Source organism: Carassius auratus, chromosome 35 (assembly GCF_003368295.1).
Source record: "Carassius auratus strain Wakin chromosome 35, ASM336829v1, whole genome shotgun sequence".
In the NCBI taxonomy this organism is placed as follows: domain Eukaryota; kingdom Metazoa; phylum Chordata; class Actinopteri; order Cypriniformes; family Cyprinidae; genus Carassius; species Carassius auratus.
Window position 1 is genome coordinate 15,582,586 of NC_039277.1, and position 15,799 is coordinate 15,598,384.

General features: G+C 33.5%; 1 protein-coding gene across 2 annotated transcripts in view; it reads right to left on the bottom strand.

The window, feature by feature from the left end:
- Positions 1-15,799, bottom strand: part of LOC113054590 (single-stranded DNA-binding protein 2) — a 60,144-nt gene that overhangs the window by 13,830 nt on the left and 30,515 nt on the right. For both annotated transcript variants that reach the window (XM_026220238.1, XM_026220240.1), the window contains exon 5: positions 1,898-1,987. In XM_026220238.1, coding sequence (XP_026076023.1) covers positions 1,898-1,987 — 90 coding nt within the window. The remainder of the gene's footprint in view (positions 1-1,897; positions 1,988-15,799) is intronic.

Consider the following 15,799-nt stretch of genomic DNA (forward strand, 5'->3'; position numbering starts at 1 on the left):
TTTTGCAAGAATTTGATGCAAATAATATGAAACGAAATTATATATAAAATTAATGTAAATGCAATTTTGATTAGCAACTAGCTTAAATAAAATAAATACAATTTGTTTATATATTTTCTTTTATTGCAGTTAACATTTTTATGTATTTAGTTAACAATAACCCAACAACAATCTTGCAACTTAGAACACAAAGCAAAATTCAAATGTTTATATATATATATATATATAATATAATATATATATATATATATATATATATATATATATATACACACATTTTTGTCTTGCAACTAGCTGAAATAAAACAAATAGAAAAGCTTTATTTTCAGTTAATTTAAAATTTTTATAGTTTTTATTTTTTTATTTTAGTTAACAATAACAACCTCGCAAAATCAAAACTTTCTTTACAATTTTTCTAATGTTTTTGCATTTCATTGGTTTCCTAAATAATACATAAAAAAATATCCAATAATTTGTTACAAATAATACAAAGGAATTATACAGAAATGTATGTAATTGGCCTGGCCTCTATCTGAAATAAAATACGTTTTAAGTTTTTAAATATTTTATTTCAGTTAATGTTTATTTTATTATATATTTATTATTTTTAATAATGAATTCTCTTTTTTGCTGTAGTTTTAGTTAACCCTTCGACTGTATACACGCAACAAATTCAAATGTTGATAACCAAGTCAGACTGTTCCCGTCAGAAACCGCAGGAGGCAGATGAGCTTTTGTTGAGCCACTTTAGAAAGATGATTTGATCTTCTTATCTTATCGTTCTATTAGACGAGCACCATTAGCGATCTGCAGGGGATTCCTGCGCCCCCCACCCCAAGCTTGGAGATCTGTTTCAGTCTGTCAGGCTGCTGGAATCCTGTCGCTCTTAATCAAACCAATTACAACAAACTGGGCATCAAATACCACAGCTCCTTAGGATAGCGAGGTTACGCACAAAGACGGCTGATTCATGAGCGCTCTTTAAGCTGACGGGGCCCATCTGCCACTTTTTTCAACTCTTTTTCTTAAGCAGTGCCTCACAGGTGTTGAGTTAAACAAACATACATACTAGAGGATGTTTCTGTTCTTTTTTGATAATGACTTTTCTATGCATCTGGGTCACATCGCATCTGCACATCTTTCCTTCAAACCGGTGATTCGAGACCAAAACAGCCACACCAGATCAAAATGAAAACATGCCAACCTTTATTTGGGAGTCACTAAGGTCAAAGGTCATGCTTGTGAAAGAGAAAACTTTTCTTTTAAGTATCCAGACCACAGTCATTTTGTCTGAAGTGGATTTTACAATCACACAGTAAGCAAAACTGTTCAGCCGTTCAGAAATAAGCCACAGGTGCGTGTTCTTTCGTCTCTGCCTTTGTTAAATGTTTGAGGAATTTTAATACTTTGTTATGGCTCACGGAGACAGAAATAATAGGATTCAAAGACACCTTAGCCCTAAAATCCAGTGAAAGATCAAGATGGACTAGATCCAGTTAAAATCAAAGGTCTAAGCGAAGAAGAGTTGACTGAAGAGATGTGACGTGAGTGTGCACACATGAGTTATTTTAAGTCACTCTGAACCTGTGCATCCAAAAAAAAAATATATATATATATATATAAATTATATAAAATATATATAATTTATACAATTTCTATAGAATTATTCGAATAGTATTAGAGAAATATGATTGTGTCACTCACTTACACACACATTATCTGTGAGCAATTTTGCAGTATACTACCTCGAAGACTTAATGGAAGCATATTCCCACAATTCAGTGCAGTCAACTCGACCATCCATAGTAAAAAGTATGCAGTAGTACACAGTAAGCAGTCTGATAGTAATTTTTTTTACTTAATATATTGGCTATGCAGCATATGCATGTGTGTGTACCTGAAAGAAGCCCGGAGGAACGGGGCCGACCGGCATCCCCTCTCCTGGGGGCATGTTTCCAAGGACAGGACTCGGAGCTGCTGCTGCACTCTGCAATCACAAACACACACACAATTCCAGTGAAACACACATATACAGCTACCAGCGCTTCCCCAAACACTGTACTGTGATGGTCATTCACCACTCAAGGACAAACACACACACACACCCATAAACACACAGTGACTGAAAGCCTAAATCTACATGTCTTAGGGGCCGTTCACATATCGCGCCTAAAAACGCGTTTTTCCTTCTTTCCAAAGCACTCGGGCAGAAGCGCTCCTGAGGCGTCTGCCTTTGCTAAGCAACCATGACCTGCTCTCTCCATGAAGACACGGAAATTTCAGCAAAGGATAAATGGATTTGCAACACTAAAAATCGCTCGCAGTAGCTCTGCTTCTAAATTTATTTCAAAATAGCAATCCATATACAGCTATGAACAGCTGTTCCTTCATCTTGGCTGAGTTTTCAACGTTGTTAGGGAAAAGGATGAAGCTAATTGGTTAGTTCTTGTCACATGACCCGCGTTGCGCTAGCGGCATTCTGCAAAGTTGAGATGTTTTTAAAACATGGAAAAAACGGGCGCATCGCGACTGCGTCGTTTCCATTATGAGCGCGCATGGCGCGTGCCTACATTGGAAATAACGAACTTGCGCGGTGGTGTAGTCAATCTAATCAATCAAATATTATTTATTAGTACATTTTCTGATGTATTTTCATTTTCCTCTTCTTCTTAAAAAATAAATTGTTATTAATGATAGTATTATCAATAATATTAGCAATAGCAATAGTAATAAATATAATATTATATATACATATGTAAATTGTATTTATTAAAATTACTTTAATATATTTACCTTACATACACATCTAAATATATATAAATAATTATGTTAAACATTATTATATAAATGTTATTTATATTTAACAATGAATAATCACAATAATGCAAATAATGTGGGTGCACACTAAATTTATGTTATTTAAAAATGATTACAAAAATAATATTTATTTATTTATTTACTCAAAACCTCTAAAACAAAAATTGTATATATACATATATATATATATATATATATATATATATATATATATATATATATATTATAAATTACAATACATATTGTATACATTATTATTAACATTATTATTATTTATAATTAATGAAAAATCATAACACACATAATGTATATATTATTTAAATATCATTACAAAAATATGATTTGTATTATTTGCCCACTTTATTAAAATGTATTTATATATTTATTCAAAACCTTCTATCAATCTCTATCTATCTATCTATCTATCTATCATTTTTTATATATTTTATTATTATTATTACAATTATATTTATGAAAATGTTATATACTTATGAAACCTATAAATAAATATGATGAATGTAATAAAAATATCAGCTAAAACACATTGATTTATATAACAGAGTTAAACACAGTGATGAACAGCGGCATTTTACTAAATATTTTGCTACAAAACAGAATCCTTTTTTAAGCAGTTCTCACTGGAAAAAGTACTAGAAAAGCTCCATTGTTTTGTAAAAACATGAGCCGCAGTCACGCTACTGAAAAATGTAGTTAAGTTCGTAGAGTTGCTGCTTTTAGTTACAGTTAACACTGTACATGAGGACTAGATGAGATGTACAGTAATGACGAAAATCTTTGTTTTGCCATCCAACAACAGCCATCAAGTGACAAACCGGCTGGGACTGAATGTTTCATCTAGCACTTGGGCTCCAGGCAGGATTGGCACACCAACATAGCCGCAGCACCAAGACAAACTGTGCCGCAATGACTACAGACTGTGTGTGTGTGTGTGTGTGTGTGGACTTTACTGACATGCAAAGAGAGACACACACACACACTTAGACACAACAGTCTGATTACCCTCGGCACACAAGGAAATGAGCAGGGGAAATGCACTCACATCCGCCCAGTAATAACAAAGAAGTTGCTGGCAAACTGAAGGTGGAGAAATACACGACTTGGAGCGTTTTCTAATGCTAGACGATGAAAACAGCTACTGAACTTTTAGCTACAGTTCATCTACATCAACAAGACGACATAAAAATCCCAACTGAGAGAGTCGTGCGAACATCCGTGGTGTTTTATTGACGGCGAAGCCATCTTTTGTGGAGGTAAATAAGATCCCGCTGTGAGGGGCTGAATATTGTGTTTTCCTGCAGTAATGCTGAAGTCTCATCTCCTGATAGCAGCGGCACAATAATGAGCCTAATGCCCTCCGTGCTGAGCAAGCACTCTATCAAAACTACCAACAAAGATAAACTAACGTCCCTCGGCTCTTCAGGGTCCACAGTCAGTCATAAAACCCTCGCTGCCGAGGGCACAGCAATAAAATCTGGCCTCTGATTAGAGTAACTTTCATTTAGCATGCATCCCAATCAGGGGAAACCAAACGGGCTCTAATGTAATAAGCAAAGATGTCCGACTGTCTTAAAAGCGAGCTGTTAGAAGTGTTAATGGTGATGTGTTTAAGCTTTTGGTTGATGTTGATTTGCAGCGGGTGTTTGTAATACAATTGAATACTAAACGCTGTGTACAAGATGTGACGAAAATGAGTTGAAAACCTAGAGATTCACTGACGCTTTTGTTGCACAATCAAAGGGATTGTTCACCCAAAAACACACTCATCCTTAAATCATATGAATTTCAGTTTCAGTGGCAAAATAACCTAAATTGGAAGACTCTGTCAGGATGAAATGTATTAATAAAAATAAATAAATTAAATTAATTATTTGCAATTAATAAAATATATTTATATATAAATTGTAAAATATCTTTTTAGATAAAACCCAATCATAAAATATACATGATGAAACAAACAAACACACACATTTATATATATGTATATATATAAATATATAAATATATAAATATATATATATATATATATATATATATATATATAAATGTAATAAATAGCAATATTTTGTGTACTACGTTTTCATAGAAATCAAAACATTATATGTATATTTCAAGCAATAAATAATATGAATATACACATTATTATAATTATTAATATACAATATAATTATTCATATAATTATAGTTACATACACACACATATATATTAGTAATATTACTAATATTAATATCAAAAATGTGTGTGTGTGTCTCTGTATCTACAGTATATCTATCTATCTATCTATCATGATAACAAATTTTTTAATTAATTTTAATTTGGTTTTAACTATTTTATTTAAAGAGAAAGATAGTAAATAATGGAACAATTATTATTCATTCATTTTCAGGGGAACTTTCCATTAGAATTAAGCATACACATTAAAATGACTTCTTAAAAATGTAACCCTCACAAACAATCGATGTAAACAGCAGTAAACAAGAACTTAAGACGGGTGGAAATAACACACGCCCCACCGATTGTAAACCTACCACCTTTTGGCAAAGGCATTTGTATTATTAAATATTCAGCGGTTACTTTTCAGTGACTACAGTTACCGTTTGGCTCGGTGGCACCTGGGGTTTAATTTGGTTCTGAAGCGGCCGTTTCACTTGAGTGTAATGGACCTGGGAGCTTTACGTTCATGTGACAGAAAGCTTGAAGCGCCGAGTGTAATAATGCCATTCTTGGAATTGTGAGGGAACTGATAAAACGCACATCCTGCTGGGAGTTTATGTAAGAGAAGAGGGAAAAGGATTAAAACAGCGTGGCTTGTCGCATATTGAGCAGGCAGGGTATAGCGTAATGGCTATTTAAGCACAGGTTTTGCTCTAAAACCTTTCAACAGCAGCACAGAGCACGTTGGTAAATGCTGTTAAGCAGAAAAGTTCTGGGTAAATCGTTTGAGCTTGTCCCCGTGTGCCAGACCCTTGCCATCACCTGGCAGGTCCGTCCTCCTGTGTGCAGTCTGCTAATGTTAATTAAAGGACTTCTGACAACTCAACAGGCTTCTGCGGGACTCCCTCCACCTGTGCTGCCCACTTGATTCCTGGTGCTTACAGAGCGTGTTCCTGATTAACACTGATTCATGAGATCAATGACCTGTGACAGCGAGCAGGAATGAGTGACTGGAGAGCGCTGGACTTCTAACAGACAGCCCACTATATAATAACAATATCAGTGACTCTGGAGTTACTCGTTTGTTATAAAAACTAATTAACTGAAATAAACATATTTTTAAGTAATGTAATATTACTAATAATGGCATTATTATTATTTGTATTATTAGTATTAACAACATTAAGATCCTTTACACATTTACATTCTGAAAATAGTAGTATTATTATAGAATCATAATATTGTTCTAGTATCATAGTATCTTTTGTAATTTTATAATTCTAATGATACAAAATATTTGTAAATATTATAAGGTGGATTCACTAAAACAGGGAATAATAATGATAAAAAATTATTAACAAAATAATTTAAAATAATAATTAAATCAATTATTTAGTACATTATTATTATTATTATTAAAGTATCATTTAAAAATTAAAACCAATGTATCATTAAATAATGTAATACTACTAATAATAACTGAATTAATAATTTAGTTAAAATAAATGTATTATACAAAAGACACAAAAAAGTAATCTAAAACAGAGGGGAAAAAAAAACCCTATTTATTTCAGCAATTGAAATTATATTTAGTGTGCGTTTATCCTTTTTTAGATTTCTGTGTCAGATTAATATAATGTAAATATTTAATTTAAATAATATATTTAAAAATGTTTAGCTAAATCTAAATAACTTTTAACTAAATATTTAAATAAATATTTTCATAATTAAAAACACAAAAGCACCAAAGATAAATCTAAATCTTAGAATCATAATATTGTTCTAGTATCATAGTATGTTTTGTCATTTTATAATTCAAATGTTACAAATAATTTGTAAATATTACAAGGTGGATTCACTAAAACAGGAAATAATAATGATACAAATTTATTAACAAAATAATTAAAATAATGTACTAAATTGTTTATTATTATTGCTATTATTATTATATTTTTTTATTATTATAAATTTAAGTATTATGACTTTAATTAAAACCAATGTATCATTAAATAATGTAATATCAATAATAAGAACTGAATTAATAATTTAATTAAGATAAGCGTATTATAATAACAATCTATTATTACATTATTTAATGATATGTTTTATTAAGTTCTTAATAAAAATAATAATTCATTTGCTGTTATTATTATTAAATTATTACATAAATTATTGACAAATTATTATTATTTCCCCCTTCTTTTTTTTTTGCATGGATCCAAGTTTGAAAACCCCTGAACTAAACCATCTCGGAAAACATTATTATATTAATAGTAAATATAGTTTTATTTCCAAGAGATATAAGAGTCTGTGCACAGTTTCTAGTGATCATGGCTTTTCTTGTGATTTTGACCTTTACATGGCCACAATGTATACTGCGCTTATAAAATAACTAAAAAAGCTTTTAACCAGAATTGACCAGAAAAGCTTTGTAAAGTATTGTTGTGCCATCACAGAATCTAATTTCGACAAATGTACATTTTCATATACAATAATGTTCAATAACTCAATTTTAATGCTTCCAGTCTTTGCCTGGAGAAAGGATAATCCGTGATGCAACAAAAATCACTAAATACAACTCACAAGCAGAATCTTCCCAAGAGGACATGAAGGTAGCAATAGATCACAAAAACTGAGTGTCTTCTACCTACAAATACCTTCTTACAGACGGTGTTACAAGAGAAGATCGATTCAGTATCCTGCTTTAATGAAGCTTTATCCAGCCTTGATATACAGTAGAGGCCAAACAACAGTGTGTCAACCTTTCACACAAGCAATCACAACAGAACAAATTCACCCTCTGAGTGGAAAAAAGGTTAATGGGTCTCAACATTCGTGATTCTTCAGCAGAATTGTTTTGATGCACAATAGCAGCATTATCAGTCCCCGAGTACGACATTAGAATATGTTCAACAAAAACTCTTGTCAAACAGAGAATAAAGTTAAATCAGATGCGTTTTAGTAATGTTTACAGTATTCCCCAAACAAGCAGCTGCCATCAACATTTCTGAGAAATATCCCTAAAAGCAAAAATGACCTATAATGTTTGTCAACACTGGGAACTGTACCCAAATTACAATTTTACAATTACAACAATAAAAATTTTTTTTGTTTTATTAATAAATTCACAATACAACAAACAACTAAAAAAGAAGTAGCTAACTACAAAACAAGCTACTAAAAAGTTAGCTGAATAAATTAAAGACAAAACGGCAAAAATAAATCTAAAAAAAGGAAAAAAAAATTCTGTTACTATTTTCGCAATCGGAGTACTATTAATGTGACATAAAAAAAAATGTTGACAGCAATCATTTGTCTAAATCAAGATAAATATACATTAAATATAAATATCAGTTTAATTTAAATAATACAGCATTTAAATAACCTGAGCTAAATCTGAACAGCAACTTTTAACAAAATATTTCAATAAAAAAAAGAAAAGACTTCTGTGCAGGGACACAGCTACTAAAATCTAGCTAAATACATATTTAGAAATATTTTGTAGAAAAATGTATAAATACAAAAAAAAAAAAAAAAAAAAAAAAAAAAAAAAAAAAAAAACTAAAACAGAGGGAAACAAGAAAACATTATTTATTTTAGCAATCGAAGCAATAATAAAGATAAATGCATATTTAATATTACGTAAATATTTAAGTAACAATCATTTAAAAAAAAAACTTCAAATAAATACTTATAAATATTTTCGTAATTAAAAGACAAAAGCACCACAGATAAATCTAAAAAAGAGAAAATAGAGAAAATATTTATAATGCAATATAATGTAAATATTTCATTTAAATAATTTTTGCTAAATTTAATCAGCGACTTTTAAACTAAGTATTTCAATAAAACAGAAAGTGAAAGTGACTTATGAGCAAGGACTCAAACAAATCAATTACTTTTTCTGGAACTAGTTCATTGAAATAAACCATCAGAACGATTTGATTCACTAAAATTAATCTTAGGAAGAATGTGACATGAAAAAAGCAAAGTAGTATTTTGTGACACTGTGTTTTCTAGAAAATTGAGTTGTATATGCTAGCAAAATGAGCTGAGGTCTCGCTTCTGAAAAAAAAAGTGGTAGCATCACTATTTAAGATAGTGATAATATTGTAATACTGTAATATTGTGTGAGAAAAGCAAAATAACAAATGTTATGGAAACAGTCAAAGTGTGGCGATTCAGGAAAATCCAGCCAAGAAATTTGGATATAAAGTAATTAATTAAAAACACTTTTCCTCTCATTACTGTTCCCATTTAGTAATTTGAGAACATTGGACGCAGTCTGCTATGAACATCCATCTGTTACCACATAAAACGGCAAATCACAATATATTAGCTACTGAGTTGCTTGTAGAAGTGACTAACATGAAGAACGAACACAAATACCGCCCATGATGCACCTGGGCTCATTTTGGGGTCTACTCTGCAATCCTCAAACCATGCCTCTTAAATGGGATAGCACACAGTCTGGGTCACCAGCATGGGGTCCCGGGATGGGATGGAGGGGCTAATGGTTACCACACTGCACTTCCCCAGAAGGCAAATCCGCAACAGGGAATGGTAATGAGGATCCCGTTCTGGCGGCCAGCTTCAGTGCCAGCTCTGCTGTATGAATGGACAAACATTTGGACTGGAAATTTCTCCTGGGAAGCTGACAATACTGCTGGCCTGAAGTCTGTTCCGTCTTTGTTTTGGCAGGAGCGCTTGACGCACATTTGTCAACACTCTGCGATGCCTTTGCAGTGGCGATTAACGGCTCAGATCGGAATAAAGATGCGATTACTGAGAGAACTCCTCCTACTGTTCTCTGTTGACACTGTATCTGCTCTAAGATTCATTCAGCTGAATGTATAGAGTTCACCTAAGCTCATATTCACATAGAGAAGAAGGTAAAGATAGAGGTAAAAAACAACAACAAAAAAACATAACATAACATAACAACATAAATATATTCAGAGCTCAATCATGTCACTTGCCTTATTGTTCCAGCACTTTATCTATATTATAATTATTATTATTGTATCATGTTAATGCATTTTTATGCTTTGCAAAGTAAAAGTCTTGGTTTTCTGTGACATATGATAGTGAATTTTGCTTGCCAACTTTTTAAACTTTTTAAAGGGGTCCAATTATGCTCTTTTAGAAAGTCTTGATTTTGTTTGGGGGTGTGCTAGAACAGGCTCACATACTAGGTTGAATTGTATTATATTTAACGCCATAAAAAGCCTTAAATTGTATAAGAAAGCCTTAATTATGATTTCAAGAGGTCTTAAATTTGGGAATGGAAAGACAAGAATTGCGATATGGCTTAATGTGACGATTTATTTTCAAAAGGCAATGATCTTGTTGAACAAGCGCAAGGTTGTGGGTTCGATTCCCCAGGAACATAGATAGGTAAAAATTGATAGCCTGAATGCACTGTAAGTTGCTTTGGATAAAAGCGTCTGCTAAATACATTAATTTAATTTAAATATTTGTACATGTTCATGTTAAAAGTATTAATTTTAGGTACATTTAGCACAGGTAAAAATGTGTGATTAAGTTACGAGTTAACTTATGACAATCATGCAATTAATTGCGATCAAATATGTGAATAAACATGCGATTAAATGTTCCTGCGGCTCAGTGGTAGAGCATTGCGTTAGCAGCGCAAGGTTGTGGGTTCGATTCCCAGGGAGCACATGTTAGGTAAATAACATTACAAAATGTTAGCCTGAATGCACTGTAAGTCGCTTTGGATAAAAGCATCTGCCAAATGCATAAATGTAAATCGACTGATAGCCCTAATAATAACATTTTGTCAGGAGAATGTCTTAAAACTCTAATCAAGGAAATATACCCTCTGTTGTCATCATTTTAAGAATGTCAGAAGTCCAGCTTGAAACATTTTTGAGTTTGTATGCAGCTTTTTACAATATTAAGTTCTGATTGTTTGTATTGTTGATTGTTTGATTTCTTTTGCATGATATGCTTTACACAACATTATTAAACTAAAGGGGATGGTAGGGTGGGATGGTGGTTTTACAGTGGATGCTTTTTGCCATTTTTATCAACAAAGTGGATGCCATTTCCCTGCATCCCCCCTCAAATCGAGCCCTGAGCATCAGCAAAGAATGTTAAGAATTCTGCAATCCTCAAATCAAGCCTCTTAAATGGGATAGCAGACAGTCTGGGTCACCAGCATGGGGTCCCGGGATGGGATGAAGGGGCTAATGGTTACCACACTGCACTTCCCCAGATGCCATTTCCCTGCATCCCCCCTCAATTCGTGCCCTGAGCATCAGTAAAGAATGTTACGATTTTTTTTTTGCCATTTTGTAAATTACCATATTTTGCCATGAATTCCATTATCTTCCTGCAAAAGGGTTTATGAATTTATTTCTTTATAAGTATAGTTGTATGATTTTCAGCAATTGCGAATTATAGTTTCAAACTGGTCTTGTAAAGCAATCTATCTTTATAAAATTATTTTTGAATGCATATTTTATTTTTGTATCAATTCTTAACATTTACTATTCAGGTATTTTCAAAAACCCACGAATTTCAATATTTCTCAGATGATCACAATGTTTCATTCTGTAGAATTCATTTGCTGAAAAAAAAAATGCTGGTGCAAAACTGTTTTGATGTGTTTTGACTGATATTTGGCCTGTTGCTAAGTGGTTGCCAGGGTGTTCTACACCTTAAATATGACTCAGGTCCAGTCTGTGGGAAATGTTTGTCTTTTTAATCAATAGTAAAAGTAATGCTTGCTTGAAATTGATTGCTAGTGACTGTAGATGATGATAGCACTTGAAAATATAATCATGCACTTCACGTAAACTACAATCAATCAATAAAAATGATTGCAAGTGCCATTAAAAACATACGTTCAAATAACCAATACAGTCGCATCATAATGTGGATTCCCAACAAAACTGAATAAATCTATTATGAATCCAAACCCCTTACATAAGCATATTTCCTATTGACGGCGTGCTAATGTGTGTCCGTCAAATGATATGTCAGTTATGGGAATCAGTGATGTCATGTTGTTTCAGGGAAGTGAAGGCTAAGACAGAGCCACATACTCAATGGCACAAGCCCAAGCTGCTAACAATCACATCAGGTCCTCATTTCAAAACCCTGATGAAAAAAAAAGGTTGCCTAGGAAACGGCTCTAGTGCACTGCACCTCCCTGGAGGTCCACCAATGCTAGACAAGGAACGAGATCCGAGCGCTCACCCGGAATAAACCACACTGTGTCGAAACTCCTCCATCCGAATAGAGCAATTACAGTGAGCTATTACAGTATCATCTGCAAGGCTATACGTACTTGTTGACACGTCACACACGTGACCACAACAAAGCCACCGTGTGGTTTCTGACAACACCAGCCGCTTGTCATTGCTTTCATCACAATAACTTTGTGGTCGGTAGAAGGTTGGTAAAGGGAGAACTCTGAGAATCAACACAGAAAATAAAAATCACAAACTTTTTTTTTATCTCAAATGCTTTTTCCTGAATGAAATGGAGAGCATACGGAGACTCTCAGATGTTTTCTTGAGGACAAAGATCTCAATAATCCTCTGGAGTTTTAATAGATGTCTCAATAATATCTCATTCTGTGCTCAGATATCTCAATTTGAGGTCCAATTTTTCTCTTTAGAGACCCAAACAAAAGCCCTCCTGCTTCTCAGATGTTTCTCCTGAGAAAGATTTCTCAATAATTTACCACTTGCATCCTTTAGGGCTTCATATGCATTGTAGGTTTCAATACAGTCACACTAAAAATCAACAGAAAAGAAAAGTAGATCTATTTAAAAACCGTTTCTTCAAATGGAAAAAAGACAGCAGATTGAGATGCTTCTCAGATGTTTCTTCTGAAAGAAAAAGACCACAAGTTTCATTAACCACTTTGTGAAAAACAAAAAAAATGATGTCTTCAATTAAAAAAAAATGTCTTCAAGACATTAGTGAGACACAAACAGAGTCCCTCTTCCTTTCTCTTCTCTTCTCTTCTCTTCTCTTCTCTTCTCTTCTCTTCTCTTCTCTTCTCTTCTCTTCTCTTCTCTTGAGGGTGAAATATTTCCTCCAGTAATGATGAATTAATAATATGACCTTCAATATGCATGAACAACTGTCTAATTTATGTGCTTGTATCTCTTTTAGGACAAACATCTGAGATAAGAGTGATACTTTAGGGTGTGACTGAAGGGTGGTGACCTCTGGCACCGACTACAACAGAGGCCATGAGGGGTGACAGCAGGGTGGTTCCTTTGGGTGGGGACGGATTGGGCTCAACTGAAAATGTTGTGCTCTTCATTTTAACAGTTCAGAATCTGACCTGACTTCAGGGCTCAAGAAGCGAGGTATTCAGTCTCACAGATGCCCCGTAAACCTGGTTCTCCCACACTTTTCTCCAGTTCATCTCAGCAAATGGGCCCGTCCCGTTCTCTGCATTATGAGCTCATGGTGCTGTTGTGGCTTGTGGGTCTGGCCACGTCTGCATGGCAGGGATGTGTCATCTCCGGCGCCAGTGTGAATGCGCTCTCCAGTGTTTTATCAGTTCATCAGAGGTCTGGATGCCGCTCAAGGCTACTGGACTGCCTTACCGCTGGCGGCCTGTAAAACTGCTCCCGTAAAAACCATTAACTCTTAGATATACCTCCTCCTTCTCAGTTTATACATTTGAGTGTGAGTAAAGCAGAACCCAGTAGAAAGCTTTATTGCTCAGAGACTGCTTTTTCATAGCTTAGGAGATTTTACAGATTTATTATGTTACTTTTATTCAACAGAATTTTGAGGAGTAATAAAGGTAAACACAAATTAGGCAATTGCTTACATACAGTACCAATTTACAGCTATAAAATTAACACAGGCTGAATAAATTCAATTATTAATCTTAGAATAATTAGAAATATTAGAGTTTATATTGAGTTCTCTGATTATAGAAAATCTCAGCCAATAATAACTAGGAAGCTTAGGAAAAGGTCTCCATTTGCTCTTCATTTACATCTCATTTCTGTCACGGAGAAACAATTAATGCATTATATGAAGGAGATCTCATTTATGTTTTTTCTTGCCATGGTACATTCTCATTTTTCTAAATGAGGTCTGACCAAACCATTAAACAGCATACTAAAAGTAAAATGAAATGATTGTAAGAGTTTATTTTCTGTAGCGGGAAAAACAGAGTTGCAATTGTGTTACTGAAAAAGTACAGAAGTCTAGACAGAACTGCTCATTTTCAGGGTGCATGCTGCAGGAATGGAGTATTGACTGGAATTGTATCTGTGACAGAATGCTAGATTACCTAGATTGTAGATTAGAAGTAAATGGGTGCAGCTGGGAAAAAGACTGTTTCTAATGTGAACACAAACTACAACACCTGCCAACAGCCCATCTTTACCAGTGAACACAGCAGCGCTGCGACGGCCAGAAACGCCAACTTCAGCTAACCACAGCGATACTGCAATTAATGCCAAATTTCCTTACGAGTTCAGCAGAGATGCATTGCAATTACTATTACTCATAACTCTCTAGAAACCACACAGTACACCCTAGAAACCGCAAAGAAATGCACTATAAACCACCAAACGAATATTGCAACCACCTACAATGCAATGTCAAAAAAATACTGAATAATGAATATGTCTGATTTATTATATTATTGGTTGCACTTTAATTTACAGTACGTGTACAAAAAAAAAAAAAGGTCAATAAAGGGATGTTTCTTATAAAAGCTTGTTTCCACCACAGGTCGCAAGATGTCTTTTTTCAATTCCAAATCTAAATCTTGCAATTCTGTTTTTTCATTTCCGCCATGGACTAAATAATAATAATAAAAAAAAGTAATTGTAACTTTTTATCTCATAATTCTGACTGTTTTCTAGCAATTAAAGGTTTATATCTCACTATTTACACTTTTTTTTCTCAGAATTACAAAATATTTTTTTCTCAGAATTGTGAGTTTATATTTGGCAATTATTAGTTTTTTTCCCCTGAATTGTTAAAGCAAGTCTGAATTGTGAGATTGAAACTCAAATTGCATGATAAAAAGTTTCAATTACTTTTTTATTCATTTATTTTTATTCCGTGCTGGAAACAGGCTTCCGCAGTAGTTTCAGAATGACTGATTGAATACCTTTCAAATAACCAGACACGTTTTACTCTCAGAGGATGCTTGCGAGGAAAAAGGGAAGAAAGAAATCGCTGTGTCACTGGCCTGAGATTCAGACAGACCGATTTATCGAAGAGGGTACAGCCTCAGAAATACACAATCATTACATCCATGTCCCTCCCAATCCCTCCCATGAGGCTCTGCTGATCCGAGGTGTATCCGACAGACTTTGTAATAAACCTGGCACGGTGGAGAAAGAGAGACAGAGAAAGGCCAGACCCAGCCAAAGGTGACATTTACACAAGAGAGTGCATAAAAATATGAACATACCCAAACATGCACAAATCCGACAACAGACACATAGTATTGTGTGTAACAAACACAGGCACACACAGTTGGATCGTCATATAAAGGTGCGTAAAAATGATTTGTCAGCAAATTTTCTGCATTACGGTGGATGATGTGCATCCCTATCATGCTGAGGAGAGAATGACAAGTCAGACCTGAAACTTGACAAATGCACACTATTAAAAAACAAAAAAATACAATAAATAAATACTATACATTTCCATTAAAAATGCTAATATTACTTTAAAAACAATATATATACAAAAAAAAATAAAGATATAACTTAAAAAATAAAAATAAAAATAATTCTATACATAAATACAGAAACAAAACATAAAATTTAATTTAAAGATAAG